This window comes from Mauremys mutica, chromosome 2, assembly GCF_020497125.1.
Source record: "Mauremys mutica isolate MM-2020 ecotype Southern chromosome 2, ASM2049712v1, whole genome shotgun sequence".
Lineage (NCBI taxonomy): Eukaryota > Metazoa > Chordata > Testudines > Geoemydidae > Mauremys > Mauremys mutica.
Window position 1 is genome coordinate 19,364,154 of NC_059073.1, and position 13,919 is coordinate 19,378,072.

At 47.0% G+C, this 13,919-nt stretch overlaps 1 protein-coding gene across 1 annotated transcript in view; it reads left to right on the forward strand.

Moving 5' to 3' along the window:
- Positions 1 to 1,364: 1,364 nt before the first annotated feature.
- The window catches only part of KCNQ3 (potassium voltage-gated channel subfamily Q member 3), a 240,958-nt gene continuing 228,403 nt past the window's right edge, over positions 1,365 to 13,919 (forward strand). Inside the window, exon 1 of the mRNA XM_045006844.1 lies at positions 1,365 to 1,988. Within this exon, the coding sequence (XP_044862779.1) occupies positions 1,660 to 1,988 (329 nt within the window). The 5' untranslated portion in view covers positions 1,365 to 1,659. The remainder of the gene's footprint in view (positions 1,989 to 13,919) is intronic.

Consider the following 13,919-nt stretch of genomic DNA (forward strand, 5'->3'; position numbering starts at 1 on the left):
GGGTGCAGGCACCTCCTTGTAGAGACAGAACCGGGTCTGGCTGGGGTGGGCAGGCACCTCCTCATACAGAGAAAGAACCAGGTCTGGTCTGGGGGGCGGGTGTATTGGAGGTGGGGGGCAGGCACCTCCTCATACAGAACCAGGCCTGGTCTGGGGGGCGGGAGGGGGGAAGGCACCTCCTCACACAGACAGAACCGGGTCTGGTTGGGGGGGGCACCGGAGGGGGGGGGCGGCACCTCTTCATACAGAGCCAGGCCTGGTGGGGGGTTGGGGAGGGGGGAGGCACCTCCTCATACAGAGACGGAACCGGGTCTGCGGGGGGGATTGGAGGAGGGGCAGGCACCTCCTCATACTTTACCAGGCCTGGTCTGGGGTTGGGGAGGGGGGAGGCACCTCCTCACACAGAGACGGAACCGGGTCTGGGGGGGGGGGAATTAGAGGGGCGGCAGGCACCTCCTCATACAGAACCAGGCCTGGTCTGGGGGGGGCGGTACCTCCTCATACAGAACCAGGCCTGGTCTGGGGGGGGGCGGCACCTCCTCATACAGAGACAGACCCAGGCCCGGGCTCAGGGCAAGCAGCTGCCACAGGGGCAGAAGCTGGTCAGGGCCCCTGGCGCTAGGGATGCTGCGGGCTTAGCCGCCTCCCCGAGCCGGGGGATCCGGAGGGCGGCAGCTGCGGGGCTGGGTTCACCGCCCACCTCCCCCGAGCAGCGTGTGCGGGCGGCAACCAGCGCCAGCAGCACCCCCGGCCCCTCCTCTCCCGCCATCCTTCCCCCACAGCCTCCTCCCGCCCTCCTGCTGCCCCAGGCCCCGGCCGCAGCGGGGACCCCGCGGCCGCGGGGCCAGACCCTGCCCAGGCAGCCGCGTCCTCCCGCGGGGCAGCCCGGGGTGGGGCGGGCGGAATCCCCCCTCTTCCCGCGCGGCGGCAGGGGGAGGCGGCTGACGCTGCTGGGGGATCCCCGGCTCCCAAGCGGGGTCTTCCCCGTGGCGGGCGCTGGGATCTCCCTGCCCGGCCGCCGCTAGCGCTCCGAGCCCGGCCTTTGCCTGGGCATTGAGGACTCGCTTTGCAAAGGGTGGGGCCGGAGGAATAACCCCCCCCCCTCCTCCCCGCGCGCCTCATGGGCGAAATTGCCAGGCACGCAGCACCCGCTGCCTGCCGCATGCCGGCTCCGCCGCGCTGAAGGGATGCACCGTGCCCAATGCAAAATGAATGACTAGCCACAGCGGGGCTGGGGAGGGCGGAGAGAGGAGGCGCGCGGCTGTTTGCAGGGGACATACAATGGGCCACTCCCTAGCGTGAGGCTTGGGGGGTGCTCGCAGGCATCCGGCAGGCGCGGGAGGGGAGGGGAGAGGAAGGGACTCTGGCATCAGGCTTGTCAATAAACTCTGCGATGGTGTCATCCCCCTGCTGGGCCAGGTGCTGCTGCTGCCGCCACCCACCTCTCTCCTGCCATCATGCCTCTGCTTTAGCCCCGGCTGCTGCGCCTCTTCAGGGATGATGGCCTGACAGCGCCGTGGTTCCCTCTCCACCCGTCTTTTTTCTTTTTTTCTTTTTCTTTTTTTTTTTTGGGAGGGGAGCTCGGATCATGGCCTTGGGGCTCCGCAAGCTGCTGCTGCTGCTTACCTCCAGCTGCGCCTTTAAGGACCAGCGAAAAAGATGGGACTCAAGTCCAGGAAGGCAGCAGCTGCGGGGGACGCTGGTGGCGGGGAGCAAGACGAGAAGAAAGTAGGACTCGCGGCTGGGGATCTGGAGCAAGGTTCTTTGGCCTTGGGAGCTGGAGCCGATAAAGATGGGACCCTGCTGCTGGAAGGTGCCGGGAAGGGAGAGGGGGGGAAGAGGAATCCGCAAGGGATTGGGCTTTTGGCCAAAACACCTCTGAGCCGACCTGTCAAGAGGAACAATGCCAAGTACAGGAGGATCCAAACTTTAATCTATGATGCCCTGGAGAGACCCAGAGGGTGGGCGCTGCTGTATCATGCCTTCGTGTGAGTATCGGGGGTTATCGCCAGCGGTGGATTATTTGTAATCCGCGGGGGCAGGGCAGGGGGAGAAGATGGGTTGTGTTGTCATTCCGGCGTGGTTTTCTTTTGTGTTGCTCTTCTAATAACTGCGGGAGGTTTGGTCCAAGAGGTGCCCCACTCTCGTGTCCTGCAGCCTGTAAAGTCCAGTTGATACAGTTGGAAGCTTTGGTAAATCGACACCAGAACACACGCACGCAAAACAACCCGTTGCAAGAGCAGTCGATTGCGGTGGTGAGGATACATGGAGATCCCTGAAAAAACAGGGAGAAAGGTGCTGAATGAAATTGGCTTTGTCTTGGGGCTGGTAACTAGGGTATTCGTAGAGAGCCTGGATTCAGGGAGACTGGCCCTGTAGAAGAGAATATAAATCATCCAGCCAGTGCACATGTGAGTTAACATAATTTTAAAGGCTAAACCCTGAAAGGGGTGTGGGAATTTCTCATAGAAGATGCATATTATGCCACTGTTTTGCTTTATCATTGTAGGCATAATGCTCATTGGAACTTGTTCTGAACAAGGAGAAAATTACCAAGATCTCATTATGGGCTAAAAATATGCCTTTAATTATTTTTTTTGCTATCATCAAGATTTCTAAAATGAAAGGCTGTTTTATTTAAAAGGCTTTCTAGTGTCTTTGTACAGATACATTCTCTTGAATACACATGTTGAAAATGGTATTCTATGAAAGCTGGGGAAAAGAGATGGAACAAGGACTAATTATGATAGATTTATGGATCAAAGTGCTTAAAGGGACACTGACAACTTAAATCTAGCCCAAAATGTTAAATGTGGTTATAAACATGGTTTAAAAAAAACAAAGGCCAATAGAAATGTTTGCACATTTAAAATTTTTTTAAAACAAATAAACATCCACCTGCAGTGTATGAAACCCAATCATAGTATCACTAAGGGCTTGAAAGTGAAACTGATTTCACTTGTCCAAAATGAGAGGACAGCATAAAGACTGACCAACATGCTGGATTTCTAAAATTCGTGCATTTTAAAACAATGTAAAATGTTATTAGTATCATAGAGAAATAAATTTGTTTGCGACATAGATTTTTTAAGTTGTCAGTGTCCCATTACAATAAATTTGTTTTATAATGTTGCATGGATGCGGTTGCAAAACAGTGTGGATATTGGATAGCACTGTTTTTAAAAAAATGTTGTAAACCATAGTGGACAAAATTTCTGTGCAGGAAGACTGAGGAGTTATTGCTGAAGTTGGTTGTTTTATCAGAGACAAGGAAAGTCCTCTAGTCTGTGTAGATTGTGGATCCGTGGCCTGAACCTGCCAATTCTTATCATACAAATAGTGTTTACTCACATGAGTAGAGCCATTGAGCTTAAGGCTCTGATTCTGCCATTGGACAAGTCTCCCACTGAAGTTCATGGGAGTTTTGATTAAGTAAGGAGTGGAAGATCAGGTTCATTACTGAGATGAGTTTTTGTGTAGTGATATAATACTGATTTATTGCTAAACCTCCTCTCCCACTCATTTAACTTAGATTGTTCTTTTCATGATGTATGTCATATGAAACAGGACATTGTTTTTCTCTTTTGCTTTTTTTTAAATATCAAGGTTGAACTGCTTGAAAAACTAAGCTCTAGATAATGTGGCATTTTTCCAGTCTAGTAGGGCAGCTGGTTCGAACTGGGTATGTGACTTAGGAAAGCTTATGACAACTGATAGAGAATGCATTAGGTATATATTATCTCTGGGAAGACCTCTTTGATGGAGGTTACAACCTGGATCTCTTGCTCTGTATTTTATAATTGATTAATTTGTTGTTTTCTGATTTTAAGACAAGAGACTTTTGAGAGAAGAGACTTGAGAATTCCATGTGCAGCCTTTTCTCACAATCACTCCCATCTTCTCCTAGGCCAGGGGTTCTCAAACTTCACTGCACCACGACCTCCTCCTGACAACAAAAATTACTATGTGACCCTGGGAGAGTGGACTGAAGCCTGAGCCCTGCCGCCCTGGCGGGGTAAAGCCCAAGGGCTTCAGCCCCATGCAGGGGGCCTCAGGAAGCCCTCCTGAAGCCTCCTAAAGCCCTCAGGATTCAGCCTTGGCTCCAGATGGCAGGGCTCGAGCTTCAGCTTCAGCCCCAGGCCCCAGGAAGTCTAACGCCAGCCCTGGCAACCCCGTTAAAAAGGGGTTGCGACCAACTTTGGCTCTAGGCAATCCCATATGATTGGAATGAACTTCCAAAAGCTATTTGTCTATGCTCCACTCTGTCTCATTTAAACCACTCTTTAAAATCCTATTTTCACAACTTTGTAACTGTATTGAGGTTTGTAGGTATTCAAAAATCAAACAAAATCTCAGAGCACCGTCTCCTACAAGACTCCACTCCCCCGTAAAACGAACCCATGTGCCAGCCCTCACTCTGATCACTTTGTAGGTCATCAGGGGCGGCTCTAGGAATTTTGCCACCCCAAGCACGGCAGGCAGGCTGCCTTACGCGGACCCTCCGCAGGCAAGCCGCCGAGGGCAGAGCGCCCCCCGTGGCTTGCCGCCCCGAGCACGCGCTTGGCATGCTGGGGCCTGGAGCCACCCTTGTATGTCATATCCTTTTTCTCCACCCATCATTTGCTCTTTGTTTCTTTGTACATTGGAAGCTTTTGTGGGCAGGAATGTGTCTTATGTATTTGAAAAAGCATCTGGCATCTTTTGAGCCTGTGATACACACTTATTATGTATTACTTGTGCAAACAGTTCCTATATTGGAAGAGATATCCAAAATAACTTGTTAGGAGCTCAGACACCATGGGGAGGAGCTCCATAAAAGAATAGCATCTACCAGTTACCAGACACACATGGTGGGGCCAAATGGTGATATGACTACAGTCCCTTCCATGAATGACGGATGCTCAACATTTCTCAGGATCTGGTTTGTTCATGTCAATGGGAATTTTACATGAGTAAGGACTGAGGGTCTGAGCACTTTCTGTGAGGTGGAAACTCAGCAGCTTTCAGGACTGGGACCTGATTACCCATGGCCATTGACCTGAACGGGAGCAGGACCAGTCCCCATGTTAAGTAAAGAAGACTTCTAGGGTCTCTTGTTCCTAAAGTAAATAAAATAGCTTTTTATAGTTTCATGGCCTTGCATTTGTCACGAGTTACTCAAGTTGTTTTGGTGAGCACCTTTTTATGGCCCGATTTGTAGCCCACAGGGCTAGCTTGCCTTTACTATATCATTGCCTTGCCTTCATCATATTTCGCTGCTTTTGGTATATTCAGCCGTAATGCATGAAACCTACAGGCCTGTATCCTGTAAGGTATTAGCTGAAGCTTAAGTTAGCATAAGTGGTTAAGTTGGCTGTAACCCTTGGCATAGATTAGTGGTTACCTTTAGATTTTGGGTACTAAGAAGAGCTTGTTCAACAGTAGGAGGTAGAATGTTCCTGTAAGTGCTATCGCAAGGAACATGGGAAGTAATAACCGCAAATCCGCTTAAGCAGGGGGAGACAGGTATGATCATGAGCTGAAATGGTATCAATGTACTAACCTATACATAGAAGAAGGACACCTCAGCATTAGTAGGATGAGGAAATACAAACAAGGAAAAGAGGAAAAACCGCTACTGAATGTACATTATATATAGGGGCATCAGCGTAACGTATTATCAAAGTTGCATCCCAGCCTGGGGGCAATAGGAGAGAGAGATGTAGCCCTTGGGAGGTGCCAGAATTATGGCCACTGGTGATATGGCGAAAGGTAATGGCGATGAGGAAGATATTGGCTAACCTTTCTGGTTGTCTTGCAAGGGATGGAGCAAGTATACGGATGGCAAGATGTGCATTCTGTAGCCTCTCTATTTACCTTACTGAGTTAGAGTGTTTGTGACTGTGTTGAATGTATTAATAAACTATTTGTGAATGTAGAAGAGTTCCTATAGTGTGTGTGTTGCAGCTGTGCACATCGGGGTTCTCAGCTACATAATAATTTGAATAATACTGGGCCTGATGTTGGGACAAGGGCCAGAACACCCTTAAAGTGATAACTGGGGATTCTTAAGTAATCAGTATAATTAAGACAGAATCGATAGATCAGGCTACAAATCCTACACTCATTGATTTCAGTGGGAATTGGATTGGGCCCTTACTTAGGAACCCAAACACATTGAGGGCAAAACCCTTTGTGTGCTCTACGAACCCCACAGGGGAATGGTGGGAGTAGAGTGGGGTTGGTTTTGAAGGTGATCCCAGGGCAGGGTAGTATGGCTCAGGAGGGCCTAAGGGGAATGGACTCTGTTCCACAACTTGCTCCTCCTTTAAAAAGAGGCAGAGTGCTCTTCCAACCGGAGCCTGCTGCTGAAAGCAGTGTATGTGTAATGGGAGGGGGCATGGCCATGTTCCCAACACAGCAAAGCACACTCTTGAGACTTGGCACATTGGTGGATGCCCTGGTTGCTCCCCAGCCTACCACCCATGGGAGTGCTTTGTCTGGATCCAGCGTACTCCTCCCCTGTCTCTTCCAGTGCACTAGAATCTGGCCCTATTATATTATTGTTCAGTATGGGCCTAACCTTGTGTGACGCTGAGTGCAATAGAATTCTGTGGGCATTCAAAACGTCCTTATTATTTAATTATTTGTGTTACTTATCTTCTTGGAGCCCTAGTCAGGCCTAGAACCACCCCGTGCAAGGCACTGTACAAACACAACAAAAAAAAAGACAATCTATGTAGCATGTCATAGGATCAGACCCTACAAAAGCAAAACTCTAAAAATTAAAGAAATGAAAGATTGTTCGCAAATCTGTTAGGGACTTACAGAGCTTTGCTCTTCTCACAGAAAGACGAGAACATCATTCCATCAGCAGGAAGAATGATACCATGGGAAACGCTAACATTTAGAGCTCTAGATTAAAATTTGATTTCTGTTTACTCATGATAGAGCCTTTGAAGTGAAGGGGCTTTTCAGCTTATAAATCTCTCCTGTGTTGGATTTACAGCTCTGCCATGAAAGTAGAACTGTCCTGGAACGCCTCAGACTGAGCCTCGCCAGAGACGCAAATAGTTGTTCACATTTTATTAGGGGTGTGTGAGTGGGTGATAGGATCCAAAACATTTCAACAAGTGCCTATTTTGTGTGATTTTTATCATTAAAAAAAACCTATGTATTTTAGTGAAACGTTACTGCTCGGTCAGTAAAGTGGACTAGATCCTTTGGGTAGCCTCACAATCCAAAAAAAGATTTAAAATTAAAAAGAAAATTGCAGTATGTGCAAACCTATTGCCAATGAACATCTTAAAGGCCCGGCGCTTGCTTACTACCAGAAATAGTACTGATAAAGCCTGATCTAAAGTTCAATGAAATCAATAGAAAGGCTCACATTACCTTCAAGGGGCTATGGAGCAGGTCCGTAAAGTTTATTACACTTCTAGTTTTAATGAAGTTGGTCAATGAAACTTCCCAAGGCAGTAAACACTGCATCTGACAGTATTTGCAGGCTCAGGTATTAATTTGCGTGAGGGGAATATTTCTTGATGCAGAACATTGGTTTGTAGTCTTCACAGGGAACTGTGAGTCACAGAAACAGATGTTATTACCTGCGTGTGTTTTCTTGTGAATCTCCTCTCTTGTTCTGCACACGTGCATGTGTGTGCACTCACACTTGCACTGACTAGAGTGGAGAACTGGGACCAAAGAAATTGACACTATCTTTCCTTCTGAAAATATGTAGTGTCTTCTCAGTGTCTATCAGAACTTGGGTCCACCTAGCATCTGAGAAGTTCCTCAGTGACTTAGGGCAGGCATTCTCAAATATCATCACAGTGTGTCTATAACTTAATAATATAGCTGGTTGGAAAAGTAGTTTTTTTTTCTCACATGGAAAATTTAAACTTTTCAGTGATAAATAGAAACCTGAAGATTCTTGTCTGAAAACTTTCAATTCAGAATCAAAAAAGGTACAATTCTACACTGCCTCATGGGAGTTGTAATTCAGGTGTTTGATTGCCCCCGCTGTCCTCTATGGGCCGGACTCCCTGGCCAAACTACACCTCCCTTGATGCATCATGATCTTCCAGCTTGCTGAGCATCATAGGAGTCCCTGGCCCTGGTGTATCATGGGAGATGTAGTCTGGCTGAGGAATCCGTCCCAGAGAGGAGAAAGGAGGTATGAATCACATGAACTATAACTCCCATGAGAGTCATTTCCAAATTGTAATTTTTTGGTTTTTGGGATGTGGTGTGTGTGGGTAAAGTACATATAGGTGTGTGTGCATATGTATGTGTACATAAGAACAGCCATGTGGATCAGACTAAAGGTCCATCTAGCCCAGTATCTTGTCTTCTCACAGTGGCTGATGCCAGATGCTTCAGAGGGAATGAAAAATGGAAATTTATCGAGTGATTCATCCCATGTAATCAAGTCCCAGTTTCTGGCAGTTAGAGGTTTAGGGACACCCAGAGCATGACATTGCATCCCTGACCATCTGGGGTAATAGCCATTGATGGACCTATCCTCCATGAATTTATCTAATTCTTTTTTGAACCGAGTTATACTTCTGGCCTTCACAATGTCCTCTGGCAGAGAGTTCCACAGGTTGACTGTGCATTGTGTGAAGAAATACTTCCTTTTTTTTTTTGTTCTAAATCTTGTGCCCCATTAATTTAATTGGATGACCCCTAGTTCTTTTGTGGTGTGAAGGGGTAAATAATACTTCCCATACCAGTCATGATTTTATAGACGTCTATCATATCCTTTCTTAGTCATCTCTTTTCAAAGCTGAACAGTCCCAGTCTTTTTAATCTCTCATATGTAAGCTGTTCCGTACCCCTAATCATTTACATTGCCCTTCTCTGTACTTTCTCCATTTATAGTATTTTTTGAGATGGGGAGACTAGAACTGCATGCAGTGTTCAAGGTGTGGGCGTACCATGGATTTGCATTGTAGCATTATGATAGTTTCTGTCTTATTATCTATCCCTTTCCTGTTGGTTCCCAACTTTCTAGCTTTTTTGATAGCTGCTGCACATTGAGTGGATGTTTTCAGATAACTATCCACAATGACTCCAAGATCTCTTTTTTGAGTGGTAGCAGCTAATTTAGGTATGCATAGTTGGGGCTATGTTTTTGAGTGTGCATTACTTTGCACTTATGAACACTGAAGTACATCTGCCATTTTGTTGCTCAGTCACCCAGTTTGGTAAGATCTCTTTGGAGCTCTTTGCAGTCAGCTTTGGTCTTAATTATCTTCTTGAGTAATTTTATATTGTCTGCAAACTTTGCCACCTCATTATTTATCCTCTTTTCAAGATCATTTATGAATATTTTGAGCAGCACTGGTCCCGGTACAGATCCTTGGGGGACCCTGCTATTTACCTTTCCCCACAGTGAAAACTCACCATTTACTCTTACTGTTCGTTGCCTATCTTTTAACCAGTTACTGATTCATGACAGGACCTTTCCTCTTATCCCATGACTGCATACTTTACTTAAGAGCATTTGGTGAGGGACCTTATCAAAGGCTTCCTGAAAGTGTAAGTACACTATATCTGTATGTATTTACACTCTCTCTTTCTCTTTATGAAAAGTTGAAATTTTCTGCAGAAATCAGACACTTTTTGCAACCCTTTTTTGTTTAGTTGAAAACTGAATTTTCCATTCAAATTTGTGGAAATTTTTCAGCCAACCCCTCAATAGAGAGAGTGTCTTCCAGATACTGCCCCTCCTATTTGCAATTTTGTAACATTCCTATGGCAACTACAGCAATTGCTTACATGGAATAGTTCTAGTGGAAAAGTATTTTAGGGTGGGATTATTCAAAAGAGCTCAACATTGGCCTAATTCTGCTCCCACAGAAGCCAGTGGTAAAGCTCCCTGTTATAGTGGTCCCATTGAAGTTGTGCTGGTGGCCTGTGGATCAGTTGCCTGCCCATGGCTGACTGTGTAATACAAGTTTGCTACAACTCTGATCAGCCAGTAGATATTGCTCATCAAAGCGGGGAAACAATCCACTAGTGGAATATGTGCAGCTGCATTTTCAAACAACAGAGGTGTGTGAGGTCCAAGTTATCAGTGGGTATAAACTCTGCCATTGAGAAGGCAAGAGTTAAAAATGGGAAAAAATATCTTATTCTGAAATGTCTGTCCATAGCATTGGGTTAATCATTACTCAAGGCTCCTACCTAAAAACAAAAAAAAATGTTTTTGCATTATTAAAATCAATAAACGCAGATAATTGTAAAACCCAACAATACCCCAAATTAGGGTGCAATGCCTTGTACTCATTTAAATCACTATTTAATTAGATGCACTGCTGAATATTGTAAAAACTCCAGGAACCCAGTCATCTGCCTTAAAGAAATTACAGATTCTGTATTGCCAACCCAGACCATATGATTCAGGCTCCCAAAATCATGTTGTTGTTTTTTTAAATAGGACATTCTGGGTTCTTTTTGTTTGCTTTTAGAGTGTACTTGGGTCCCATTTTCAAGTTTTTCTTGGCAACTATGATTGAAACGTACTTAAAAATAAAAATTGAGAGTCTCAGCTGATCACATGACTCCAAGAGCTGGGATTTTAAGAAAAATAATACATATTGTGAGCGCTAGTAAGACAGATTTCAAGCTGCATTTAATCTTCAGTGGAAGGTCCTGAAAGCAAAGGATGACTCATCTGAGCAAAGCATTGCAGGATCAGACCTTTAGCGGATAAGTGGCTCACCCAGTACTCCACAAAGTCAATGCTAGTTTTGTCACTGAGTTTGGTGGGGGATTTGTGTCTAAGGGGCAAAAAAGAAGAGCGCCGCCCCGCCGTACCCGCCCCCGCAAGCACCGCGCTGCTGAACCCCCTCCCAGTGCCGCGCCGCTGAAACCCCTGCCCCCCGAGCACTACGCCACCCGAAGCCCTGCCTCCCAAGTGCTGCGCAAGCCCCCGCCTCCCCAGCGCCACGCTGCCCGAAGCCCCTGCCCCCCCGAGCGCTGCGCCGCGGATACAAAAAACCCCCTCTCCAGCGCTGTCCCGACGAACCAAAAAAAACCCCCAAAAACCCGAGCGCCGCCCCGTCCCAAGCACGTGCTTGGTCGGCTGGTGCCTAGAGCCGGCCCTGCTGACGGGATGGGTGAGTACATGGAACCACTCCAGGCAGCAGAACTGGCATAGTTCTGTTGTGCAATGGGAGGGACTGGGTGCAGATGGACTCAATATGGAGATCAACTGTTTAGGGGGCAGCCCTGGAGTGGCAGCATGCGGGACTGGGCAGGATGAGGTGTGGCTTGAGGTTCTGCGATTGCATGGATCTTCCCATTCTTTCTCCCTGCCACATCAGGGCTTTTGGGTGTTTAGCCATTAGGCTGCGGTAGCCTCCTATGTAGCTGCACTGGGGTGGGAGTAGGGGAAGAAACCCTTATTCCTGCTCATTTGCCTAGCGTTTGGCCCAGCTAATCAGCTTGGATTTGCCTCCAAGTGAATCAACACAATTAAAAAGCAGGGTTGTTCCATTAGTGAATGCTCTTTATTTGTTTATTTTGACAATTCTAGTCCAGTTTTAATTATTTATGCTAATACTTCATAATGCACCAATAAACATTCTGTAGTATACTTTGTAAAAATAATGAAGTCTCAGTAATTGGAGACCTCACCGCATACCTCTGCTAATACATCTCTGCTGAGACCTGTGGAGACAGCCAGGGTTTTGTTCGTGCATTAATAAGGTTCAACCGTATTCTGGTTGCTGTAAGCAGGCATTGTTATGGTTCAATCTTTGGCTATAGAAAGCTGGTATGTCATTGACATGCATGAGAAAAGAAAGCAGAGCCCTAGGAGGACTCATAGTAATAAGACTATTGGTAAAATTTACAAAAGTGCCTAGGTCCCATGTTCCAAAAGGCTCTTAGGCACTTAGGAGCGTAACGTTTGAAAAATTTACCCTCCCACTAATGTAAATGAAGTTTTATTGACCACACTATTATGTGCTACGTAAGCTATGACCTGCAGCCTCTCAGTCAGATGGTGCGGCGATGGGGTATACCAACCCCACACTGAGCCTGAAGGGGTTAAAAGGCAATACTGGGCCCAGGTAGCTCCGTACCCCTGGACCTTCTGAACATGCTCCGACTGGTGGAGTGGCTTAAATGGGATCTCAGCAACCCGGGCAGAGGGTGGTGGACAGACTGCTGGAGAGAGGGAGTTGGAGAGGAGCTGAGAGGGGACCACAGAGTGAGCAAGGCCCACAGAAAGAGCTTTCTCCAACTACCACCCTCCTTGGGAACCAGCAGGTACTGCAGGGCCCTGTTCATATGGACTCTTTTGAGTTGATGAGTGACTGTTGGACAGAGGGGCCATGTCCCAGCTGAAGGGACCTCTAGGTAGGAAATAGCCCACAGCAGTGGACTTAGGCTTGCTGTGGGGAGGATCCTGTTGGTGTCGCTTCACACAGGGCCCTGGGCTGGGACTTGGTGGAGACAGCGGGCCCGGGTCCCCCAGCCTAAGGTCAGGAACAGGTGCAGAGGGCCAGGAATCGGGTGTGCTCATCACAAGCTTGCTTGGCCCCCGAACCGTATCTCAAATGGGTGGGCATCACAGAGTGATAGCCATTGTCTTGGAGGGAATAAATGAAGACCTGGAATACTAAATATTGCAAATAGAATAGAGTTTCTGGCATAAAGAGTACAACTCCCGGTGCTAGGTATCCCTGAGGAATGAGTTACTACCTCACAGTACAGCACAGCAAACTGCTCCATGTACTGCACAACAGTTAAAGGTTTATATAACAGCCTGTGTCCTGGGATTGTATTCTAGGATCCATTGGTGAGACTTGAGCTACGGTGAATAGTTCCCATCTTTATAATTGCTGCTAGCTGGACCCCAAGGCTCCACCCCGCCCCACCTCTTCTCCCAAGGCCCCACCCATCCTGCCTCTTCCCCCAGGCTCTGCCCCCTCTCCGCCTCTTCTCCCTAAGGTTCTGCCTCCGACATTAGCTCCTCACCCTTGTCACCTGCTGGATTGTCTCAAGGAGCCTGCCTGCAAGTAGGAGGCAGCCCCGGCTGAGCAGGAGCTGGTGTGGGTTGAAGACCTGGCACCTCCCCCAACTCTGTGGTAACTGGACTTCTGGTTCAGCTGCCATTTAGGATTGCCAGATCCCCTTTTCAACTGGACTTTCTGGTCGAAAACCAGGCACCCTAAATGGGAACCGGACACAGAAGCCAAAAACCGGACTGTCCAGTAAAACCCGGACGGGTGGTAACCCTAATGGTGAAATGAGCATCAAGATTTTGTTGTGCTGCTCAGACTATCATTGGATTCTTCTGGTTTGTAATGAGACCTGCATTTTCATGGGTGCCGCAGCTTTGGTTAGGCGGGTGTGCGGTGCTCTCATCCCCTGCGTATGTATGTTTTCTCTGTATCTGAACCTACAGAAAGTTTCCAGAAATGGGCAGGATTTTTCCACCTTCTTCACCTGTTTACAGATGGATCTGTGAATTCTAGCATAACATTAAAAACAAATGAAACACAAAACTAGAGAGTTAGAGGCTGTGTATTATAGTCTGGTTTCACTTTTTACTAATAGTTGGATTCTTTTAAAAAAATCACTGATCTATCTATATACACACATACCTCTATTGTGTGTGTATGTATATTGCTGAAGCCAAATTCTGCCCTGGGATGGATGTGAAAAGCTCCCATAAAAGCCATGGGGTATCATATATGTATCTGTGGACAATTTGGCCTTAAGTAATTTTGAATCTAATTTAGCAACTATAAGGATTTTTTTTTAATCAGAGGGTTGAGTGCTTGGAAAAATTCTTTGTGTCCTGGTCTGAAATGAAATAGGTCAGGATCTTAGCGATATAGGTACACTGCTGGGGATGGTCAGATACTATAATGATACGCTTTGTAGAAACACTTATAAATAAATAATAGTGTTTATTCTTT